Source organism: Hyperoodon ampullatus (genome assembly GCF_949752795.1).
Source record: "Hyperoodon ampullatus genome assembly, chromosome: 12".
Lineage (NCBI taxonomy): Eukaryota > Metazoa > Chordata > Mammalia > Artiodactyla > Ziphiidae > Hyperoodon > Hyperoodon ampullatus.
Genome location: NC_136925.1, coordinates 71124937 through 71147717, shown reverse-complemented (window position 1 = coordinate 71147717; position 22781 = coordinate 71124937). Strand labels below are relative to the sequence as shown.

Below are 22781 nucleotides of genomic sequence, written 5' to 3'. Positions count from 1 at the left end.
TCTTCAGCCTCCCTGGACAGCTCAGCATGGTGATAGATGGAGGTATAGCCAAGTGTTTGTGGGTAGAGCCCTGGGGTGATGGAGAGCTCTGTCTGCATGCTGCCTCTGTCCCTGGGTAGCTTGTGAATTTAGCAAATTACTCTGGGCCTGGGTCCTTACTGGCAAGTTGGAAATAATATTTATATCAGTGGGTTGATGTGAGTATTGGATGAAATAATTTGTATTTTATAGCTCCAGGCCCATGGCAAATTGTTCACTGAAAGTAGTTAGCTTTCTTACTTTGATTCTTATTGCTATTGTTTATTGCTATTGTGATTAGAAAGGTGCCAGATTTATAGTTGTGAGCCTGCCTTCAAGTTCACATACTGCTACCTTCTAGCGAGGCGGCACCCTTATTTCTGGTTTCATCTTTTCTTAAATGGGGAAGATCATATCTACTTGGGGACAAAGTGAACACCTGCTTGGTAAAAAGAAAATGCTTCAGAATCTGTTTTCTTACAGAACTGTCTATAACTTTAAAATCCTATAATGAAATAGATTCTGAAATTTTTCTTTTTACCAAGCATGACTTGCTGACTAGCTTTGAAGAAGTGCAAGTAACAGCTCCGTGCTTGGGGCAGCTGGGGCAGGGTTCACTGACCTTCACCTTCTTTGGTTTGGCTTTCAGACATAGGCACACACTCAACATCAGGTGTTTTCTTAATGAACCGGCTGAGATAATGGAGACGTGCCTGGGCAGCCTAAAGGACAGACATTATGAACACACATTACAGGCAACACCATCTCAACAGTACTCAAAAGACACGGGAAAATGTGAATGAATACGGCAGCCTGAACCAGACCAGCTCTTAGGAATTACCAAAGAAAAACTACAATTCTGCACCATCCATGATCTTGACAGTGATTTGTGAGAACTAATGAAGAAGAAGTCCTAAAACTCATACGCTGTGCATGCTAGCTTAGATCCAGGCACTCCTGAACCTTTTTCATCTGCCTGAATAACCCTGAGTTGGGGACATGAAGCACATATAAATAATAATGTTTCACTATGGCAATGATTCTTATCTAAAATATAGAGAGGAGGAATCATGAGGTATGTGTATTCCACAAGGGCAGCACATGATTTTTCTCTATCTAAGTACATGAAAACACATATTAAACATTTTTATGCTTTCTTAGTTGGGAGTGTTAAGGATGGAGAGTGTTAATCCCAGATGATGTGAAAGAACAAGGCTACCTACAGTTTGGGCCATAAGTGGCACCATTATGTGCTTTGCTTTTGGAAGTCATCTGGGTATCTGGATAATAACATTTCACAATGTGTTCAAATGTGGTCTTAATATTTAGTTAGTTGATGCCTGACAAAATTCCAGATATTTCCTAAAGGAAAGACTATGTTGTTTCACCAATATGGCTCTTCCTTCAGACCACGCCCAGGAATGAAAGGTAAAAGGACAACTTTTCAAACTCAGGTAACCTTGATCGATCTTCCTGGCTCAGTCATCTCCCAGGCCTGCTTCATGGCTCGGATTTCATCTGCTCGTTCTGTATCTTTTTTCACTTCAAAAAAGTCTGCTTCATTGTATTCAGTGACCAACCTCAAAATCCAGTAGGGTTTATTTGGGTCTTCTTGTTGAGGGTGAGCAGTGGATATCTGGCAAAGTAAAGTAAAAACCTTGGGGTCAGATCCTTTCCTCCTTTCAAAAGTATCTAGATTTTACCCCATGACCCATAAATTTCACTTAAGTATTTAAGCCAAGAGAAATGAAAACATATATTCACAAAAAGACTTGGAAAAGAATATTTATTATAGCCTCATTCATATTAGCCTAAAAAGGGGAAACAATATAAATATCTGTCAACTGATGAATGGATAAATAAATTGTAGTATGTTCATACATGGACTACTACTTAACATTAAAAAGTAATAAACTATTAATGGATACCACAGTGTGGTTGAATTCCACAGACAGACATTATACAGAAATAAAGAAGTTGAGCACAAAAGAGTACTTCTTGTATGATTCATTTGTATGAAATTCCAGAACAGGCAAAACTTGCTTGGGGGAGAGGTATGGGGATGACAGAATCCACTGCAAAGAGGTTTAAAGGAATTTCTAAGCTCATGGAAATGGTCTATAATCTAAACCTTGACAGAGATGTGGGTTACATGGTGAATTCACTTGTCAAAACTCACTGAATTGTACATTTAAGATTGTTGCATATCAGTCTATGCAAATTTCACCTAAAAACTGTAAATAAAAATAATTCTAAATTGCACTTAGACTCACTCATACCATCTCTTTACAAGAATGAGAGCAGGAATAGTTCATCATTTCCAAGCCTGGATATACTTGATATATATTCATTAGGAAAGTTAACATTTTGCTGTCTTGTTGGATCACTTTCACAGACCTTAGGCTGGGAGCATATTGACATAGGACTTGAAAATGTCTAGATAAGTAAGGCTCATTGGTAGCAATCTGGTAAGGAGACGAGCTTGAGTCTGATGAGGTTACTAGCACTTTACATAAGACTGAGACAAGGTCAATAATCCATATTACATAACGCAGATGGGGAAGTGGAGATTGGGGGGCCACTGAATAAAGTTTTCACGTGTAGTTTGGTTTTAAGGTTATCAAAAAGACCTCCTAGCTTTCTGCAATATTCCCTTAATATTCTGATGAAAATTTAAATCTCACAATTGGATATTCTTTTATTTCTTCCTTCTAAAACACAGTACATAAGCTCTTACCATCTTTTATATTGCTTGATAAGTGAGTTTTTCAGAAACTTCTCTGGGATCAAGTTTTGATTAGGGAAGGGAACACTATGAAGGACTAAGGGAAGGCCACATGTCTATAAGAATTTATGGATTGAATTTAGCTTATTTGCTTTAAACTTGAATAGTTTTGTTGTTGTTAATGATAGGACTATTTTCTCAGAAAATTCGAATAATTGATTTTATAAACTGGAGCTACATCTAGAAAAGTTAACACACAGCATTATCTTGAAGCTTCAAGGGGAAAAAAGTGGTTGACTGGAACTTCACCTATGTTTTTGAACAAAACAATGTTGAAAGAAACACATTTTGAATAGAAAATTTTATCTGGCTCTTTCGTATTTTAAACGTAATTGTAAGTTGACAGAGAGCGTTCCATTTGTCTGCATTTGTTTAGATGATATTACACCAAAAGGCAGTATTTGGATTGTAGAATGTAGCTAGTGAGAACATAAGTAATATAAATTTAAGAAGAAATTAGCTTTTCCATATGAAATAAAATAAAGGATCAAATAAATTCAACATGATTCTGGTGACTAAAGCAAAACTACAAAGTATATTATTATAGTTTTTGGTTTCCTGTTTGGCCCATATGCTAAATTTTTAAACATCAAACAATATAATACTAATAGCTACTAAAACCAACTAGCACAATAGTAAGGTTCCTAAAGCTTAGTTCATTTTTAATGTCATAAAAACCCAATTCCCATGTGAATTCTGTAACCAAACATACCTTTTGTGCTTCACAAGATATTCTAAACATTGTCTCTTTCAGGATTCCCTAGAATTCATGAGTATTTGAAAGTTAACTCAAACTGAATCCCACAATTCCTTACTAAATTTGGTGGATCTTCTGAACAGGCTTTCATTTTGGAGAATATGCATACATTCTTCAAAATTTTGAAAAGAACAGAGGCTTTCACACATGTCAGTTTTTAGTTTCATCCAATCATTAGTTTTCTGAAGAACTTTTTTCTTGACAATATTTTTGCAAGTTTTTAATTTTTTTTCTTCATTTCTTTCTATGTACTTCAACTCTTTTACCTGCAGCTTATCCAGCTTTTCATTTCAACTTTCATCTAGAGGTAAAGTTTTTACGCATGACAAGATTGAATCTAAAAATAGGTGTCAGGAAGTAATATAATAGATCATCAAGTATTATATGGGTTTCTTCTCTATCTGTAGCACTGTTGAAACTTTAGACAGTTCAAGCTTGTGTATGTCACCGTGTTTTTCACATCACTCTCATGATGTCCAATGTCCTAGGCACTCTAATGGTATGTCTGGCCGAAGACGTTTACACTCATGCATTGCTAATGCTCGGGTTATTCGGAAGCAAATCTCCATTGTGATGAAGATCGTTTTCCAAATGCACACTTCGCACAGTAGCCTGGAGCAGCAGATATGGCTCTAGTGGCCTTCCACATCTTATACTGACAGCCTCCCAACTGGTAAGAGTCGACTGCAGGAAAATGACCATAGTTTCAGAAAACAAAAGTTGTTGGCACTTTCCCTCTGTTTACCATGGTAATTACTGCAGCTACCTTAGGACTTCTGGGATTTCTTGCTGTTTCTGTCATTGGTGTGTATCCCATTCTATCCTTAAGAATATTTCCCCAAGTTTGACTGTTGTAAAATGCAGGGCTCCAACTCATTTTGACTGTTCCAACAATGACATTTTGTGAAAACACGTCTCATCCTAATTTTCGATAAAGTTCCTCACATTCATCCAAGGGCATATGAAACAGCCTCAACATGAAAGCTAATATGACACCTGTACTTCCACCACAAATGCAGTCAGAGAGCTGGTGAACTGGCTTCTGAGTGAGTTCACCTGATCTCCGCAATGTCTAAAGAGCAACCACACCCCTTGTTCTTCCATCATCAATTGTGCAAATTAGGATTCCTCTTTCTTTCACTGGATTCATGCAGCCAAATTAAGGCCAGAATTTCTCTAACTGCAGCCTGAAGAATGCCATCCTTAACTTGTCTCAGTCATAATAAATATGGAATAATTCTTTCCTTGGCAGCCACTCCTTTTCCCTCAGGAAATTCTTGAAGATGAAAAGTCAGTTGTTCAACCCTATTAATGCAGAGCTTTGGCTCAGTTGTTCTTAATGCTTGAATAAATGCCCAGGTTCTGTCATCAATACTCACCCTGGCAATCTTGTCTTGTTGAAGAGATAAACGCTTTTTCTTCTGTCCATTTTTGTCTTTGCTAATAGTCTGCTCAGTTTTTAACTGCCTCTTCCTGTTCTTTGGACTGAATCATACTTTAATTTGGGAATGTATCCACCAATTTAACCACCTACACTAAAGTTTGTACACCTTCAGTCGGATGAGAAAGAGAGTTAGCTGTACTTTGTTTAGTAGAAACTAGAAGAACCTCATTTGTCCTCTTCTTCCTTCCTCTGACCTGTATCTGGTACAGCTTGTACTCTTTTGTCTGGACTATTGCAGTGCTTTCTGATGGTTTTCCCATCTCCCCTTTAATTTAATACCCTTAAAAGTCACCAAGGTATCTGAAATGTAAATCTGATCATGTCAGTACACTTCTTAAAGCCAGTACACTTCTTAAAGTCCCACCTCCCAGCCCTGTGTAGCCTAAGCTGTGATCACAAATGATAGGAAGATTTTGTCCTCACAGGTAATTTGTTTTGAGTTCAGTGTTTTTAAATAACTTGAATTTGAGTATCTTTAGGACTCTGCTTGCACTCCTCAAGCTTGCCACCCACATACTCTTCCTTACCCTTAATCATTGGGATTACCTACCTGGTCCTGAAAAAAATTGGAATCAGGACCCCTGGCTTGTAGATAGAGTCCCAGCTTTCTAACCAGGCTTTCTAAAAGGCTCCCCTCCACCTGACCCTTACTTACCCATCCAGCCTCATACCCCATACCTTAGTGGCTCAAAAACCAAATTGTGTTGGACTTTTGCCTCTGAATGTCTTTGCTCACTGATTCAGTTCAGGTCTTCTCTAGGCAGAGGCTGAAATAGGTACCTATCCTTACTACCCTGTGCATACCATATCTGACATTACAACTCTCTCTTTACCTTCAGTCTCCTCCATTAGACTGTGAGTTCCTTGAAGGTAGGGGCTGTATAATATTAATATTAGAAACCCAAGTCCCCAAAACAGTGTCTTACATATTAAAAGCTCAATTAATGCTTTTTGACACTAAACTAAGGAAGACTGCTTACAGAAGGTGCCCAAGGAATGTCTTTAAGGTATCTAGATGATTGCTGGAAACAGGGAGATGGAATTTTTCAGGTTTTCCTCAAAAGATATGGGAAAATAGGGACCCAATGAACCTAAATTTATTAAATGACTCCAATAAAAAAGAGCATCACACCCACCTGAGGCTCAAAGCGAGGCGCTTGTTTTTCTTTGGCTATCTTTTCTTTCTCAGAAAACTTTTCTTTGCCTTTCCTTGTTGTTTTGGAAGTTCCTAAAGATTTTTGTCCCTCACTAATAGTGTGGGAATCTGGACTTCCTAAGGTAATTAATTCCTCATGTTTCTCTCCATGTGCTAGAAAAACAAAAAAAGGAAACCAGTGAGTCATGATATAATAATAAAATCATGTCATGTAGGAAAAAGGGAAGAAGTCGGAAAAATGGTTAGTTTAAGGCATTTGGATTTTTTTTCTGTTTTTAAACAAGCAGGTAAGCAAACAAGCAGACAGACCTATTATAAAGATCTGTGTGACTCCCTTTTATACAATTGAGAAATAATTCACATACCATAAACTTCCCATTGAAATGTATAAATCATGGTTTTGGTTTATTCATAAGGTTATATAATGATCATTACTATCTAATTTGTTTCTGATCTGGATGCTCTCAGTTCATTTTCTTGCCTAATTGCCTTGGCTAGTATCTCCAGTACAATATTGAATTGATTTATCTCTGCTTTAATATTTATTATTCCCTTCTTTCTGCCTACTTTGGGTTTACTTATTTTCTTTCTTTTCCAGTTTTCTAGTTTTTTAAGGTAGAATATTAAGTTATTGATTTGAGATCTTTGTTCATTTTAAATGTAAGCATTTATAGCTATAAATTTCCCTCTTAGTACTGCTTTCATTGCATCTCATAAGTTTTGATATGTTGTTAATTGTTTTTCATTCATCTCTAAGTATTTTAAAATTTCCCTTATGGTGCATTTTATTTCTTCATGTGGATACAAGTTACTGCATAGTGTCGTTGATTTCAGCCTGAATGATTTCCTTCAGTATTTCTCATAGGGCAAGTTTGTCGGTGACAAATTTTTTCAGTTTTTGTTTTTCTGGGAATGAGGCTTTGAAAGAGATTCAGTTCCATTTTCCTGTTCCAGGAAAACAGGCTGTTAGTTTTCAAGGTTACTGCTGAGCTGGAGACCAGGGGATGGGACTGGGGCAAGTAAAAATGTCATAAAGCTTACTGTTCTTAAAGAGATATGGCTATTTTTCTTGAATAAAGCCTTTGTTAATTTCCAGAATTCTGAAAAGTTGATTCTGACCATCTCTGCCAGTTTTTTCATTGTTTTTATGGAGAAGTAAATTTTTGGAGTCCTTTTTCCTGCTATTTCCATTGATGTCCTCCTGGATTTCTTTTCTTATTTGAAGCTTCTGAGTTATCTCTGCATGCTGTTTGTCTGGGGCAGAGTCCTGAGAGAATGGAGAACTCACATAGGCCAGGTCTCTCACAGCTGCCTGGAGACCTTGTCATAAAATCATGAAATATCAAAAAGCTCTGTGGAGTACGTGAGATTCCATACTAAACAGCTCAGCTCTTGAGTGTGATGAGTAGGCAAAGAAAAATTGGACTGATTTAACTTGTGAGCAGAAAAGTGAAAATAACAAGACCACAGAATGAAAATAAGGTTACTTAAATGAGAGTAAGAATGAGGCACAAGGGTAAAAATGATGAGCCATAGAAACTGAATCAAGAGAAAAAGAAAGAAGAAAAGAAGACAAAGATTTTTATAGGAAGCCACACAGTAAAATCACCTTTTATCAGAAACCCAGGATAGAATGTAGAGAAGTTGCAAAGGACATATTTTCTCTTTGGTTCTTTGATATCCTTCGTTAACCAAAAACTTTGAGGTTGAAGAAACACTATTTGCACAGAAATGGAAGCCCGTGTATTTCAGCACCACTTCCCTGCAGAGGCTCCTCATGCTGTCTCTGCTATATAGAGATGGTGCAGTACCAGCTCTTCATCTTTAGCCCAATATGAGGTAACTGGGCTTCGACCAGTCTCAGTGGCCACAGCTACCACCTCACTTAAATCCAGGTCCCAGAGATCTCAATGCCAGCAAAATCAGGAGTTAACTACATTTTAGAGATCTATCTGTGGCCAGTGCTACATAACAGTACCTCATAAAAACTGGAGTAGAAGAATTCATTCTTTTTATCTTGTGCAACCAGACAACTCTGTTACCAGTTATTGCTATGCTTACTGTAAAGCAGCAATTCACAAATTTGATGAATGTATGAATCACCTAGGGAGTCTGGAAAATGTAGGTCTTGAAGCCCAAACCCCAGAAAGTCCAACCCCTTAGAGTTTGATATGGGGCCCAGGAATGTACAGCTTTAAAACTATCTCAGGTGATTCTGATTCATACTTTGAGAAACACTGCTTTAAGAAATGTGTACAGTTTTCCCTTTCTTTGGAAGCAGATGTTGCAAGGGGATGGACAGAAGGGAAGAATACCAGTGAGTTAGAGTTCAGTGAAGCTGAAGGTTTCTTTACAAGAGTGGTTTTCACACTTTAGCCTGTGTCAGAACCACCTGAAGGGCTTGTTGTTGGTTTCAAGTCCCACTGCTAATTTTATTAGCAGGATTATAACATTATTTCCTGAACTCTCATAAATATTATATTATTGCTTTTTCTTAGGCACAATACATGCATGGTGTATCCAGTTCAAAGTATTTGAAGAAACCAAGCATTGTAGATACTACACCATGATAAAACATGGACCCCACCCCCCAAAGTTTCTGATTTGGAAGGTATGAGGTGGAGCCCCAAATTTGCTTTCTAACAAGTACCCAGGTAGTTCTGAGGCTGCTGGTCCAAGGACTGCACTTAGAGAAACACGGGTTTACATTTAGGAGGGTATAATTACCTTTTCCCAATATGAAGGATTTCACTTTATGTTCTATTAATTTTTTCTAACAAATACCCAAGTATTGGGAGAGCAAATGATATTTGTTGAATCCCTACGATGTTTCTTTCTCTTTTAATTCTCAAAGAATCCCAGCAGGGTAGGTTCAGAGACTTTATGTAATTTACTCAGACTCTCCCAACTGGTAAGTTGAATCAGCATTCAAATAACAGCTCAAAGGACATATCAGTCCCTTTCAAAATCGGAGTCTTGTAAGTCACCCCATCAGCAAAGCAAAACAGTAATTGCCACTTGGTGCCAGTTATCGGCTGCTTTCAAAGTGGGGACAGAGCATCCTGCACAACCGCAAGTGGACTGTAAGCACCATGATTTTACAAGGGGGCAACTTGCCTTTCTGCCAACAATCCCAGCCTGCTGAGAAGTGTTGTGCTAGGGAAAATCCTTTGGTCAAATAATCAAGTGACTTAGAAGTGAATCCTGGATCAGCCACTGTAGGTTAACTTTGGCAGGTTTATTGTATTCATAAAGCTTGAAACCTAAGACTGTGCCACAGGCTTTAAAAAAAAGTCAATAAAAAACATTTAATATAGGATCTTACCTAGTATCATACACCCCAGGTTTTTAAGATGTTAACAAATGTCAGATGAAATGGAATCTCAAGCTGCTCCATTAGGTATTTCTGGTTCTTTCTTTCTCTCACTACCCATAATTCTTAGTGTTTGAGTCATACATTTAGGCACATTTGATTCCACTCAAATTAACATATTCTAATATTCAAGTTTACATATGTGAACATTTACTACAGTGTGAGGCACACAGCAGGTGCATACCATCCCCTTCTTTACATTATTAATATATAGAATAAAATAATTTCCATATTATTTAATGGCTTACAATATGGTAACCTTTTCTCCCAGGAATTACAAGTTCAACAAAGGTGAGAATATCATAACATACTTCATTTTAAATTCCTAATTTCACCTAGTATAGGGCTGAACTCATAGTACGTATTCATTATCAGATTGCCTAAGTATAGTATGTAAAGCTTTATAGGGAATCTGTATGTGTTGGGAGCATATATGTCAGTAAGATGCAAGAATAAATATCCTAGTAGGTCAAAATTGTGAAAAATGTGACCCTGCTTTGCATATTCATGTAATTAGAAGAATTACAGAAATGTAATTTTGATTTTATGATTAAAATTCAGTGCTTAGATTTATATATCCAGAAACTAAATCTGGTTGGGATTTGAACATTAATATAATTTCTCAACTAGAAAACTTGTTTAGAACAAAGTATACATTTACCAAGTACAATCACACTTGGTAAATATAAACAGAAACACCATGTATATATGAATATATAAATATATATAGTATCTACAATGCTTGGTTTCTTCAAATACTTTGAACTGGATACACCATGCATGTATTGTGCCTAAGAAAAAGCAATAATATAATATTTATGAGAGTTCAGGAAATAATGTTATAATCCTGCTAATAAAATTAGCAGTGGGACTTGAAACCAAATACGTTTGAGAGTGATAAAGTTTACATTTAATGTGAATAGATTAGAACTTCAAATATGCAGGCCAGCAATATAAACAAAAGGACTTCAAAATAACAAGACCGCTAATTATGTATAAAGGCAGATGATATCACTAAGTATTACCTGCTCAAGATTCTCCATTTTCTATTTTCTTAAGTGAAAGTAAGCAATTTTTACTAAAACTTAAGTATTGAAATATACTAAAGGTGGCACTGTTGCTTCATGTTAACTAGAGGCCAAACTTCCTAAAATTTTATAATAGAAATATCCTAGGTTGTACATAGCCATGTTTCAGGCCTTGTACTTTATCATGAGTTATAAGATGTAAAATTTTGAAAAAAAATAAATTATATATTTTTTAAAAATTATATATTTTATTTCTCATGTAAATTAAACATTGAGTTTAAATCAGTAAATAGGGCAACATTTCCAATTAATTTACATAAAATTTTAAATTGGGTCACCAATGTACAAATGAAAAAAACACTTGACCAATTTATGTTTGATATATTTATAATTGAAAAGCAAGCTAAGTGAATAATTTTAAGACATTAATAACTTAATTTCTCTAAAATATATCACACTGTTAAGGTTAAAGTTTGTAGATTATGAGTTGTAAATATAATTGACAAGTGGAAGTGGGCATATTGATGTTTTAATTTAGACAAATTGGCTAACTAAAAAAACATTTATAAACATGAAATTAGAGAATGATTATTCTGAATTCAAAAGCCACTTAACTTTCAAAAAGATTGAAACATATTCTTTCAAATAGATAATTTTCCTGGTTCATTTTAAATACAATTCAATTCTGAATTTCTTTGCTACTTTCAGCAAAAAATGTATTAGGTGACACAAGGTGTCATTTAATTTTAGCAGCTGATCATTCACACATAAATTTGTCAAATGTGATGTCAAAAAAGAAGACATATAAATATTCCTAAAGACTTATTTTCTAGTTGGAATACATAATAATGATAAAGCCATTTATTGAAGTGATACTAGGTTCTAGGAACTTTATATATATTATCTTGAATCTTCCAAACAACTTTGAAATAGAGGAGTTATTATATAATATAGGAGTTATTCTAATTTTGCCGGTGATAATCCAGTTTCAGGTAGTGGAATGTACAGTAGTTTAGCCACTCTACTGTATTTCTCCATTTAATGTTAACTTCCTTTTAAAAACTTAATTCATATTTTAATTTTGTACCATAATCAAGATCTACATTTTATATTATTCTAGTTCATAAATTATACTACCGTGTTCAGTTACTGAAAATCCACCTGTGTCGGACAATTTGAACTTGAGAAACGTACATTACATTCCCAGGACTTATTTATCGTGTAACTGGAAGTTTGTGCCTTTTGAGCACTTTTACTCATTTTCTCTGTCCCCCAGCCACCTCTCTGGCAGCCACCAATCTGTTCAGTGTTTCTGTGAGTTCCATTATTTCAGATTCCACATGTAAGTGAGATCATACAGCATTTGTCTTCTCTGTCTGACTTATTTTCTCTTATCATAATGTCCTCAAGCTTCATTCATGTTGTTGCAAAAGACAGGTTTTTCTTCTTTTTATGGCTGAATAATATTCCATTGTGCATATTTACCACAATTTCTTTACCCATTCATCAATCAATGGACACTTAGGGTATTTGCATGTCTTCGCTATTGTAAATAATGCTGCAGTGAACATGTAGGTGCAGATATCTCTTGGAGATAATGTTTTCATTTCCTTAGGATATATGCCCAGAAGTGGATTTGCTAGATCATGTGGCAGTTATATTTTTAATTTTTTGAGGAAACTTCATCCTCCATCCATAATGGCTGCACCAATATACATTTCTACTAACAGTGTACAAAGTGTCCCCCATTCTCCATATTCTCACCAGTACCTGCTACCTCTTATCTTTATGATAATAGCCATCCTAACAAATGTGAGGTAAAATCTCATTGTGGTTCTGAATTACATTTCCCTAATGATTAGTGATGTTGAGCATCTTTTTGTGTGTCTGTTGGCCATCCGTATGTATTCCTTGGAAAAATGTCTATTCAGGTCCTCTGCCCATTTTTTAATTGGATTGTTTCTTTTTTTGACATTGAGTTGTATGAATTCTTTATATATATTGGATATTAACCTTTTATCAGATATATGGTTTGCATATATTTTCTCCCATTCCATAACTTGCCTTTAATTTTATTGATGGTTTCCTTTGCTGTGCAGAAGCTTTTTAGTTTGATGTAGTCCTACTTGTTTATTTTTGCTTTTGTTGCTCATACTTTCAGTATCAATACCAAAAAATCATTGTTAAGACTGATGTCAAGGATTTTATCCCCTATGTTTTCTTCTAGTTTGTAGTTATATACAAATTTTAGGATTTTACTTTTTCTGTGAAAAATGCCACTGTAATTTTGATAGAGACGGCATTGAATGTACACATGGCTGTGGGTAGTACAAACAAAAAAAAATATTGGATTAGAAGCCAGACCTTCAGGCAGTAGCTTTAAAGTATGCAAATAGACCTTTCAGGGAAAGACTGGGAGATGGGCAGTTCTGTCTGCTGTCTCTGCACTGAGCCCTGGAGGCCAGAGCATCCTTGGAAGCCTACTAAGAACTATTTGCTATAGTCTTATGGGTCTTGTGGACAAAATTCCATTGGCCTTTAGAGCTAGGTGTTTTGGGTGCCAGTCACTCACGTGGAAATTTTAATAGCTGGGGCACTAGACGTTCAGTCCAAACCCTTTGCTTTGGGTGTTGTGAGTTCCCTTCCAATTGTATGTCACTGTGCTGGGTGTGGGGTTTAATGGTGAGAGTATATCTCAAACTTTATGATACATTTTGGTGTGGGTTTTTCCATTTGCCTGATGTGTAGGAGGTAATCAGCTGTGTATCTGTTTCTGTGGGAGGAGGTAAATTCAGGAGCATCCTATGTCACCATCTTAAACCAGAATTCAGTTTTCAACTCTTTTGTGTAAATACTAAAGAGCACAGTTACTGGTTACATAGTGTCAATGGAAAATTAATCAGTCGATCTAAGAAAGAAATGGAAAAGTTTTTCAAGTCAAATTGAGGATTATAACCCAGGAACAGCATTTCAGAAAGCTCTGAAAACTGTTCCACCCATTAGAAGTCAAGGCATAGTTATAAGGTTTTTGAGACAGAGGGATGTACATTAAATGATGAATTATTGACAGTTTACACAATCAGGATCTAAGCGTCATCTTGTCCCCTTACAAGATCAAGAAGGGCTGTTACGCTTTAGGAGTTGTCTTGTTGATGCCAGGAGAATGTTGCTTTTTATGGTTGAGCAGGTATTTCTGCTGATGGGGGAGGTTTGGTAGATGTATAATGCAGATGCACTATGCACAGTAGAGGGGAGAGAGGAGACCAAAGGGCAGAGAACATTTTTTATGTTTACATTTTTCTTGTCATGCCATACAATGTGAATTTTATTTCACAACAGTAAATGCATTTTTAGTTTCATAAGAAACTGTGCACCTCATTGTTCACTGCAGCACTATTTACGATAGCCAGGACATGGAAGCAATTTAAATGTCCATCGACAGATGAATGGTTAAAGAAGATGTGGCACATATATACAATGGAATATTACCCAACCATAAAAAAGAATGAAATTATGCCATTTGCAGTGACATGGATGAACCTAGATATTGTCATACTGAGTGAAGTAAGTCAGACAAAGACAAATATCATATGATATTGCTTATATGTGGAATCTAAAAAAATGATACAAATGAACCTATTTGCAAAACATAAATAGAGTCACAGATATAGAAAACAAACTTATGGTTACCAAAGGGGAAAGGGGGTGGGGGTGGGGTAAATTGGGTGTTTGGGATTAACATATATACACTAGCATAGATAAAATAGATCATCAACAAGGACCTACCTACTGGATAGCACAGGGAACTCTACTCAAAACTCTGTAATGACCTATATGGGAATAGAATCTAAAAAAGAGTGGATATATGTATAACATTGACTTTGCTGTACAGCAGAAACTAACACAACATTGTAAATCAACTATACTCCAATAAAAATTAATTAAAAGAAAAGAAACCTTGAAGCTTGTCTTCCAACTTGGCTGTACCATTTTGTATTCCCACTATCAATGTATGAACATTCCTGTTGCTCTGTATCCTCACCAGCTTTTGGTGTTGTAGTATGCTCTTTTGTATTGTATAGTTTTAATTTTTAAAATAATGTACATATGTTAATTTTTATGATTAGGCAATCTTGCTTAAAATTTGAAAAGAATATACATTGAAAATACTCATTCCTTCAGATTTAATTATTATACTGCATAATGTGATATAGTGCTTAGGAGTAGAGGCTATTTCAGATTTTTTTTTTTTAGTCTAAAGCATCAAACTATCATTTCCTTCTCAGGAATATTAATAGTAGTTTACATTTTAAAAAATAAACCTGAATCTTCCTTCAGTAGGAGATTCTCCTTCTTTTAAATATTTTTAAAAACTTATCTTTAAAGTTATACTTTCCCAAAGACTTGGACAAACATAATTTTATAACTAGAAAAGTTTCCTGTACCTTTGTTAGATAATCATCTAGTAATTTTTACTAACTGGACAAACTTTGTTTAAACTAGGCCTACACAATCATATATTTTTGGTTTTTATAAACTCAACAGCAAGATTTTGAAACATGTAATCAATTAACAGAACAGGAAATGCCATTGGATTAAAGTACAAATTGTAAGCAATAAGGTTTTAATAATTACATGATAAATTTGTTGTTAAATATTTCTAGAAGATATAAAACACATGAATAACATTTAGGGTGACATACCTTTGTTATCATTTTTCTCTAAGTCTTTTAGTGCTTGAACAAACATCTGTTGACTTTCAGTGAGAGGCCAGCTGTTATACAACACCAAACACTGTATAATATACTTGTATACCTAGGAAATAAAATGCAATAAAAAATTAACAATAAAAATAAACATAGGATTTTAGGCACATAATAAATGCATATTTTTCTGGATCATATAATAATACTTTAATTAGATACTGTCAGATGTTCTCCAAAATTCTATAATACCACAGTCTATAAGAGTTTATTCTCACAACCCCACGAATACTTACCGTCATATATTCTAGTATTTATAACTTCTGCATTCATGTTTATAAATGAAATTTACGTATTTTACTTTTGCTACTTATCAGTTTTGGAATCAGAATTACATTAATCTCTTAAAAAGGATTGGAAGATTTGTACTTTTTTTCTGTTTTCTAGAACAATTTACTCCTCAAAAGTCTGTTAGATCTATCCTGTAAAGCAGTTAGGCCTATAGCTTTTTGGAAAGGTAAGACTTTGATTATCATTTCAGTTTTATTATTCTTACTTATTCTTATTATTTTATATTTTCTTTTTTTTAGTGGAGCAGGTATGCCATTCCTCTCCCAACTCCAGGAATTTTACATTTGAAACAATTTTTGTCAGTTTTAAATTGCTAGTATAGAGTTGTATATAATACTTAAAATATTTTTAAAACCTGTTGTTTGCATTTATACCTCTATCCTAATTTTTTGTTCTGTATTTGATTTATTTATATTTCCTTTCTTTTTTTCTTACTTGATTAGTCTTACAAGAAGCATGTTTACTTTATTAATCTTAAGAAAGCATAGGTTTTATTAATTTTCCTAAATTTTATTCCCCATTTCATTAATTTCTACTCTCATTTTTATTAAAACCTTTTCTTCTTATTTTTGAGTTATTCTTTTACTCTTTTTCTAACTTTTTGTTTTAATAGCTTAGTTCATTTGTTTAGTCATTCATACTTTCTGACGAATTAATTTGAAAGTCAACATTCCACTGAATGCTACTTTAGATGTGGCTTACAAATTTTGATTTGTAGTTTTTTATTTTTATGGAGTCCTTTGTATTTAATAGTTTCTTTTTTAATAATTTTTTTTTAACTAAAGAATTATTTAGTATATTTCACTGTGTTTTCACATTTATGGGATTTTAAGCAGTTAATTACTAATTACTATTGCATTATGTTCAGATAACATTTACACAGTATAGTTTGGTTTTTATTGAGGCTTCCTGTGTGTTCTATGAAAAAGTATATTCTCTTCTATTAGGTGGAGTGTTCTGTATAGATATCTAAAAGGTTAAGCTTATACTTAATATTTCGTATCCTAATGATCAAATATATTTTTTCAGCTTGATCTACTTGCTTCTGAAAGGTATGTGTTAAAATATTCAACTCAATTGTTAACTTATTTTTCTCTACAGCTCTCATAGTTTTGCTTTTTATTTACTGAGTCTAGGCAGTGAGGTGCCTATATGTCAGTTATGGTCATACTGATTTATTTTTCCTTTTATTTTTATATAATATGCCCCATGAATCCTATGTATTGAGATATTAAAATATCATCACAGCTCTCTTTTGGTTGAAGTTTAAACTTTCTGTGCTATTTTGTTTAAAAGTGTCACCTTTAGACTACTTACAGTTGGATCTTATTTTTTAATCTAACCTTAAAATTTTATCCTTCTAATTGATTAATAATCCATTTGCATTTATTTTAATTACTGCCATATTAGGATTTATTTTTGGCATTTTGTTTTTATTTCTTTTAATTAATTAATTTATTTTCTTGGTTTTCAATGGATAAATCATGTTTTATTTTGCTGCCTTAAATTATATGCATTGTCCTTTATTTCTTCAATTTAAGGCACATGCAAATATGTTTTTCTTAATATATGACCTTTTTCAAAGTCTCATAACCACTAACTCATATGTAATGTAAGATAATAACATCTACATTATAGGGTTAGTGTAAAAATTAAATTTGTCACATATTTTAAAATCTTGGCACAGAGAAAATTTTCAATAATTCTTCAATTCTGGTTATACACTGGTGGCACTACATATAAAAAGTATTATACATGAACAATTTTTAGGAAAATAGTTGTTGCAATTTATGTTAAATTTTTATGAGCAGTACCATTAAATAATTCTTTTAAATGTAAATTACCTGCTGTGGTGTGCTAGCATTTTCTTCAATAGTGGGTACACAGATAGTTTCCTCATCCAAAATAGGCTGACCAGTGTCTACTATTGTACTTCCAGGTCTTTTATAGGATTTCTGACCTCCTGGGGCAGATTTCTTCTTAAGGTAAAATTCTTGCTCTTTCTTGAATGAAGCATGAGTTGAAAGAATTTGCTTGCTAGCTGAATATGAGAAATATTAGGATTAAGTTAAGATATGTGGAATGCATAGTTATTACTGACTGTGTTATTTAGTTATATCCTTATAGAACAGTCAAAGGGACAGGTCAATTTGTTTTGTTTTAATGAGATAAAAACAAACATCACTGGCTTCTTGGAAATATTCTGGTCTTAAAGAAACTTAGTGTAATGGTATAAGACTTGCATAGAGCAATGCATATTCTGAGCAACCACTGATTGATAAAAGATTATACACCAATTCAACAATTTCTCATACATTCTGTGCCTCTCGAATGACAATAAACTAATACCACACACTCTGACTTCTTCAGCGTTTAATACTATGTGTGTGTATGTTACTGTAATTTTTAATTTTTACATTCATTATTTCTTAATTAACAGATAATGTAAGTACCATTGGAAGGGATACAAATAGATATGTGCTGGATGTTAATTAATTCATCAAACATGTATTGAGGAAACATAAGTGAAGTACACAGGGAAATTCAGATTCCAACCATGACAGAATAATGGGCATTGGATTAATTTTTATACCATAAAAATGATAAATTTGGACAAAATGCATAAAACAACTGTTTTAAGCCGGAGGACAATAGACAGCCCAGGACTGTGATCCTTGAGAGAAGGGCAACATTCAAGATGATCTCTCCACTTCCCCACATTTCTGCCCATGAGGATCTTCTTACCCATGGCACAGGGAAATAGAGTTCAAACAGTGAACAGCTGTGTTGTCAGATTTAGGAAGCAAAGATTGGAATTTGAGGCTCCTGAGACAATTAGAATTTGTGAGGCAGGGTACCAGAAAGCAGGCATCTGAGCAGCAAAGGAACTCACAAATATGCATAGGGGTCTACTTGAGTCTTTCGCTGAATTTTAAACTTCGTTTGTACAAATACCTAACGATGCCTGGTAGACATTACTGGAAGATTGTGAGCTTAATGGAGAGTCTGAAGGTTGCAGTGTTGAGAGACATTGGAGTTCTGCCAAAATGAAGAAAATTTAATGAAAACACAGAGCATTCAGCTGAAACTCAACAAAGGCTATTCTTTAGAGTTACCCTAGCCCTGGAGTAATGGAAACTCTAGACCTGACTTAAGGAAGCTTAGAACAAAGTTTTGATAGGATTAAGCTAAACTGTCAATAAATTGTCTGCCAGAACAAAATTCAACACTCTTTTGATGAAGACAGCATAATCTAGAGTCTTGGTAACATAGCAGATACAATGGACAGTGCACAATGTAACCAATAGAAAAAAGTCAATAGAAATACCCTTAGAGCTGACACAGATGTTGGACTTAGCAAGCAAGGACTTTAAAATAGTGATTAAAGATGTGTTTAAGGATTTAAGGGAAAAGGTTGACCTAATGAAAGAAAAAATGGTGAATATTAACAGAGAAATAAACTATATAAAAAATAAAAAGAAATTCTAGAGCTGACTATAACTGAAATGAGACGTTCCTGGATGGACTTAAACATTTTCAAATTTAGAAAAGGTTAGTAAACTTGAAAATAAGCAATAGAGATGATCTAAATGGAAGCAAAGAATAAAGAAAAAAAACTGAACAGAGGCTAAGTGACCCATGGTACAATATTGTAGTGGGTGGAATAGTGACACCCCCCAAAGAGATATGTCCACCTAGAACCTCAGTATGTAACCTCATTTGACAAAAGGGTGTTTGCAGCTATAATTAAGGTAAGGATTCCACCATGAGATCAACCTGGATTAAAGAGGACCCTAAATCCTATGATAAGCATCCTTAAAAGAGAAAAGGAGAAGACACAGATACACAGAATGAAAGTCATGTGAAGACAGGGGCAGACATTGGCACAGATATACTCTCACAAGCCAAGAAATACCAGGAGCCAACGATGGTTAGAAGAGGCAAGGAAGGATTCTCTCATAGAGGCTTTGATGGAGAAATGGCTCTGATAATACCTTGATTTTGGACTTCTGCCTCCCAGAACCGTGAGAGAGTACATCTTTGTTGTTTCAAGCCACCCAGTGTGTGGTAAATTGCTACAGCAGCCCTAGTAAATGAATATAGCTATCAAATGATAAAATTTATGTGTATTCTTAGTCCTAAATGGAGCTCCTATAGAAATAAAATACTTAGGTATAGATTTAATAAACTATCTGTAAAATCTGTACATTGAAGGTTTAAAACATCGTTGAGAGAAATTAAAGATATTCTGTGTTCATGGACCAGAAAACTCAGTTTTGTTAAGATGCCAATGTTTCCCAAGTTTAATACAATTCCAGTTAAAATCTAAAGCAATAAACTGTGTGGTCTATCCATACAATGGACTAATACTTAGTAATATAAAAAGGAATGGAGTAGCAAAAACATGGAAGTATCTTAAAAACATTATGCTGAGCAAAAGATACCAGGGCCAAAAGAGTATTTACAGTTTTCCAATTTCATGAAGTTCTAGAAGAGACAAAACTAGTTTATTGTTATGGAAATGTGAACAGTGGTTTCCTCTTTGGGGATTGGGAAATTGAATGGAAATAGATTGAGGGACTTTTTCTGGGTAATAGAAATGTTCTATACCTTGTTAAGAGTATGAGGCATACTGGTACATTGCACTTATCAAAACTCATCAACTTAGATTTGCACTTCTTGCTATATGTAAATTACCATCCAATAAAAAATTAACAATGAATGACACAAAGTCCCTATCCTTGTGAATTCCTTCATTACTTCCTTCAGACATTTAGTTATTCATTCATAACCCACTTGTTATCAAAAATATTGGAAACAAATACAAAAAAGGGAAACATTTTTTCTTAATATATGATAATGTACACGTAAATTAGAAGAAAAACAACTAATTCCAATAGAAAATGAGCAAAACATTCAAAAAAATTTTCAAAGAAGGAACTATTAAAGGAGGATATATAAGATATATAAAAATATGCTTAAACCTCATTAATGATAAGTGAAATATAAATACATCTTTTTAGCATTAAAATTGAAATGAAGAAATATGAAAAACCAAGAAATATGATATCTTACTGTCATTCAGGGGAGTATGGATAAAAGAAGGTAAATTTACACAAACTCAATGGAGGGCAATTTGACAAAATCTACCTAAATCACTACTGCATGTACCCAATGACCCAAGAGTTCTACTTCTAAGCATTTATCTAATATATACATATACATGTTCAGAAAATTATATATACTCAGATTAAAAAAAAAAAAAATTCAGCACTGGCCTCCCTGGTGGCGCAGTGGTGGAGTCCGCCTGCCGATGCAGGGGATGCGGGTTTGTGCCCCAGTCCGGGAGGATATCACGTGCCGCGGAGCGGCTGGGCCCATGAGCCATGGCCGCTGAGCCTGCGTGTCCGGAGCCTGTGCTCCACAACGGGAGAGGCCACAACAGTGAGAGGCCCACATACCGCAAAAAAAAAAAAAAAAAAAAAAAAAAAAAAACTGAGTATATCTCAGAGTATCACTGTTGTCCATTATTTCAGAAATAATTTGTTTATTAAAAGCTCCTGTGACTATTCCATTGCAAGTAATAACTTCAAAGTTTCTGTTAATTTTAATAAGTAGAATATTTTCTAAAAATAATGAATTGGGAATAAAAGTAAAAAAAAGTTTTCAAAGTAATAAAAATCTATGTCTTATTCAGAAGTCTAAGAAGGTTCAGGTAATAAAGTCTTTAAAGTACAGTTATAACAAATCTATTGATCTTCAGAGATGAATTTAGCACACAAAAGCAATAGTTTTTTAAAAATATTTCCCATTATGATATCAAATTTTAGCAATTAAATGTTTACTTGCTATTTTATCTTAAAACATTTAGAAAATCAGTTACATAAACATAAATATCTGTTTATGAATCTAAATAACCAATTCTAAAAGCCATACTTACACTGGGGGCTCAAGGCTTTCTCATTCCCCAAGAGGTTAATTGCTGGAATGATAACTTGGCCCTTCCCAGTGGAGCTCACAATAACTTCTTCATTTTCTAGTATCTGTAGATTGATGAATGCATCTGGTTTGGATGTGCGTACCTGTATTGTAACAGGATGTGGTAATGCAACTTTAACTGAATACCTATAAAGAAAAACATTCACCTTTATAAACAAGTATGCTGGTCTTTCCTTCAAATAGCTAAAAGAAACTGTATCATTTGCTGATATCATAATCTACAAGTAAAACCACTTTATAAAGTCAGTTAAAATCCTGGAAATATTAGTGCTATTATAGACTTTGGCAAAAGAGCCCAGTATGCTGTGCTAAAATGAAGTTAAATATAGGATGTTTATTATCATCATATCCCAAACAGGAAATGTAACTTTTTACTTAGATATAATAAGCACTCACTTATAAAACTTGATAGATTGCAAACTACTGCCACATGAAACCTTTCCATTATGCCCTCCTCTCTAGTGGGACAAAGAGCACAACTGGCAGTAGCTTTCAAAACCTCATTGTTAACAGTGTTTGTTAAATACTGTTAACAGTATTTTCTTTCACAAAAATACAGAGAAGTCAGAAGTAGTATCTGTTGCTTGTGCTCTCACCCTTTAACCAAGCCGGTTGGGAACCTCTTGCAAAAAAGACTGGAAATGTGCAGTCTGATTCCTTCCCAACTCCTCCCTTAATGCAGTCTAAGAGGTTTCTTGTTTTGTAGAGGTTCTTTCCTACTTTAGGTGAATCTTTGCAAATGTTCAGCACCCTATGAACTTTCAATTTCTCTAGAAATTTGCTCTTCTATCTTCTCTCTTCTGTATCTTGAATTTCCCCACTTTATTTCTCCTTGATATTGGCTTTTGTACCTGTGCAGTTCTCACCCACTAAAAAACAGATCAAAACAAAACAAAAAACAAACCAAAAAAAAAAAAAAAATCTTCAGTCAACCCTGTTGATCAGTCTCGGCTCTATTTTATTCCCCAGCTAACAATCTAAGGAGAGTTGTCAACTTCCACTGTCCTCGGCTCATCACCTCCCACTCGCTCACAGCACTCCACTCTGCCCCCAACCAAGGTGCTAAACTTGCTCTTGCCATGGTGTCAAGCACCTTGTCACCACCCTATAGAAACCTCAGTTCTCATCTTCCTGAACTGTTAGGAGAATCTGACAAAGTCAAATCA

General features: G+C 34.6%; 1 protein-coding gene and 1 pseudogene across 2 annotated transcripts in view; both read right to left on the bottom strand.

Moving 5' to 3' along the window:
* ADGB (androglobin) overlaps nt 1-22781 on the bottom strand; it is a gene marked incomplete at its 5' end in the record, with an annotated part of 145298 nt that overhangs the window by 13988 nt on the left and 108529 nt on the right. The window contains 6 exons of the mRNA XM_079716363.1: nt 641-740; nt 1478-1654; nt 6141-6313; nt 15265-15376; nt 17460-17656; nt 21557-21741. Coding sequence (XP_079572489.1) covers nt 641-740; nt 1478-1654; nt 6141-6313; nt 15265-15376; nt 17460-17656; nt 21557-21741 — 944 coding nt within the window. The remainder of the gene's footprint in view (nt 1-640; nt 741-1477; nt 1655-6140; nt 6314-15264; nt 15377-17459; nt 17657-21556; nt 21742-22781) is intronic.
* LOC307061163 (calcium-independent phospholipase A2-gamma-like) lies at nt 3593-5264 on the bottom strand (annotated as a pseudogene). The gene is made up of 2 exons: nt 5199-5264; nt 3593-5038 (listed from the first exon to the last, which is right to left on the bottom strand). The product of its transcript is annotated as a calcium-independent phospholipase A2-gamma-like (transcript).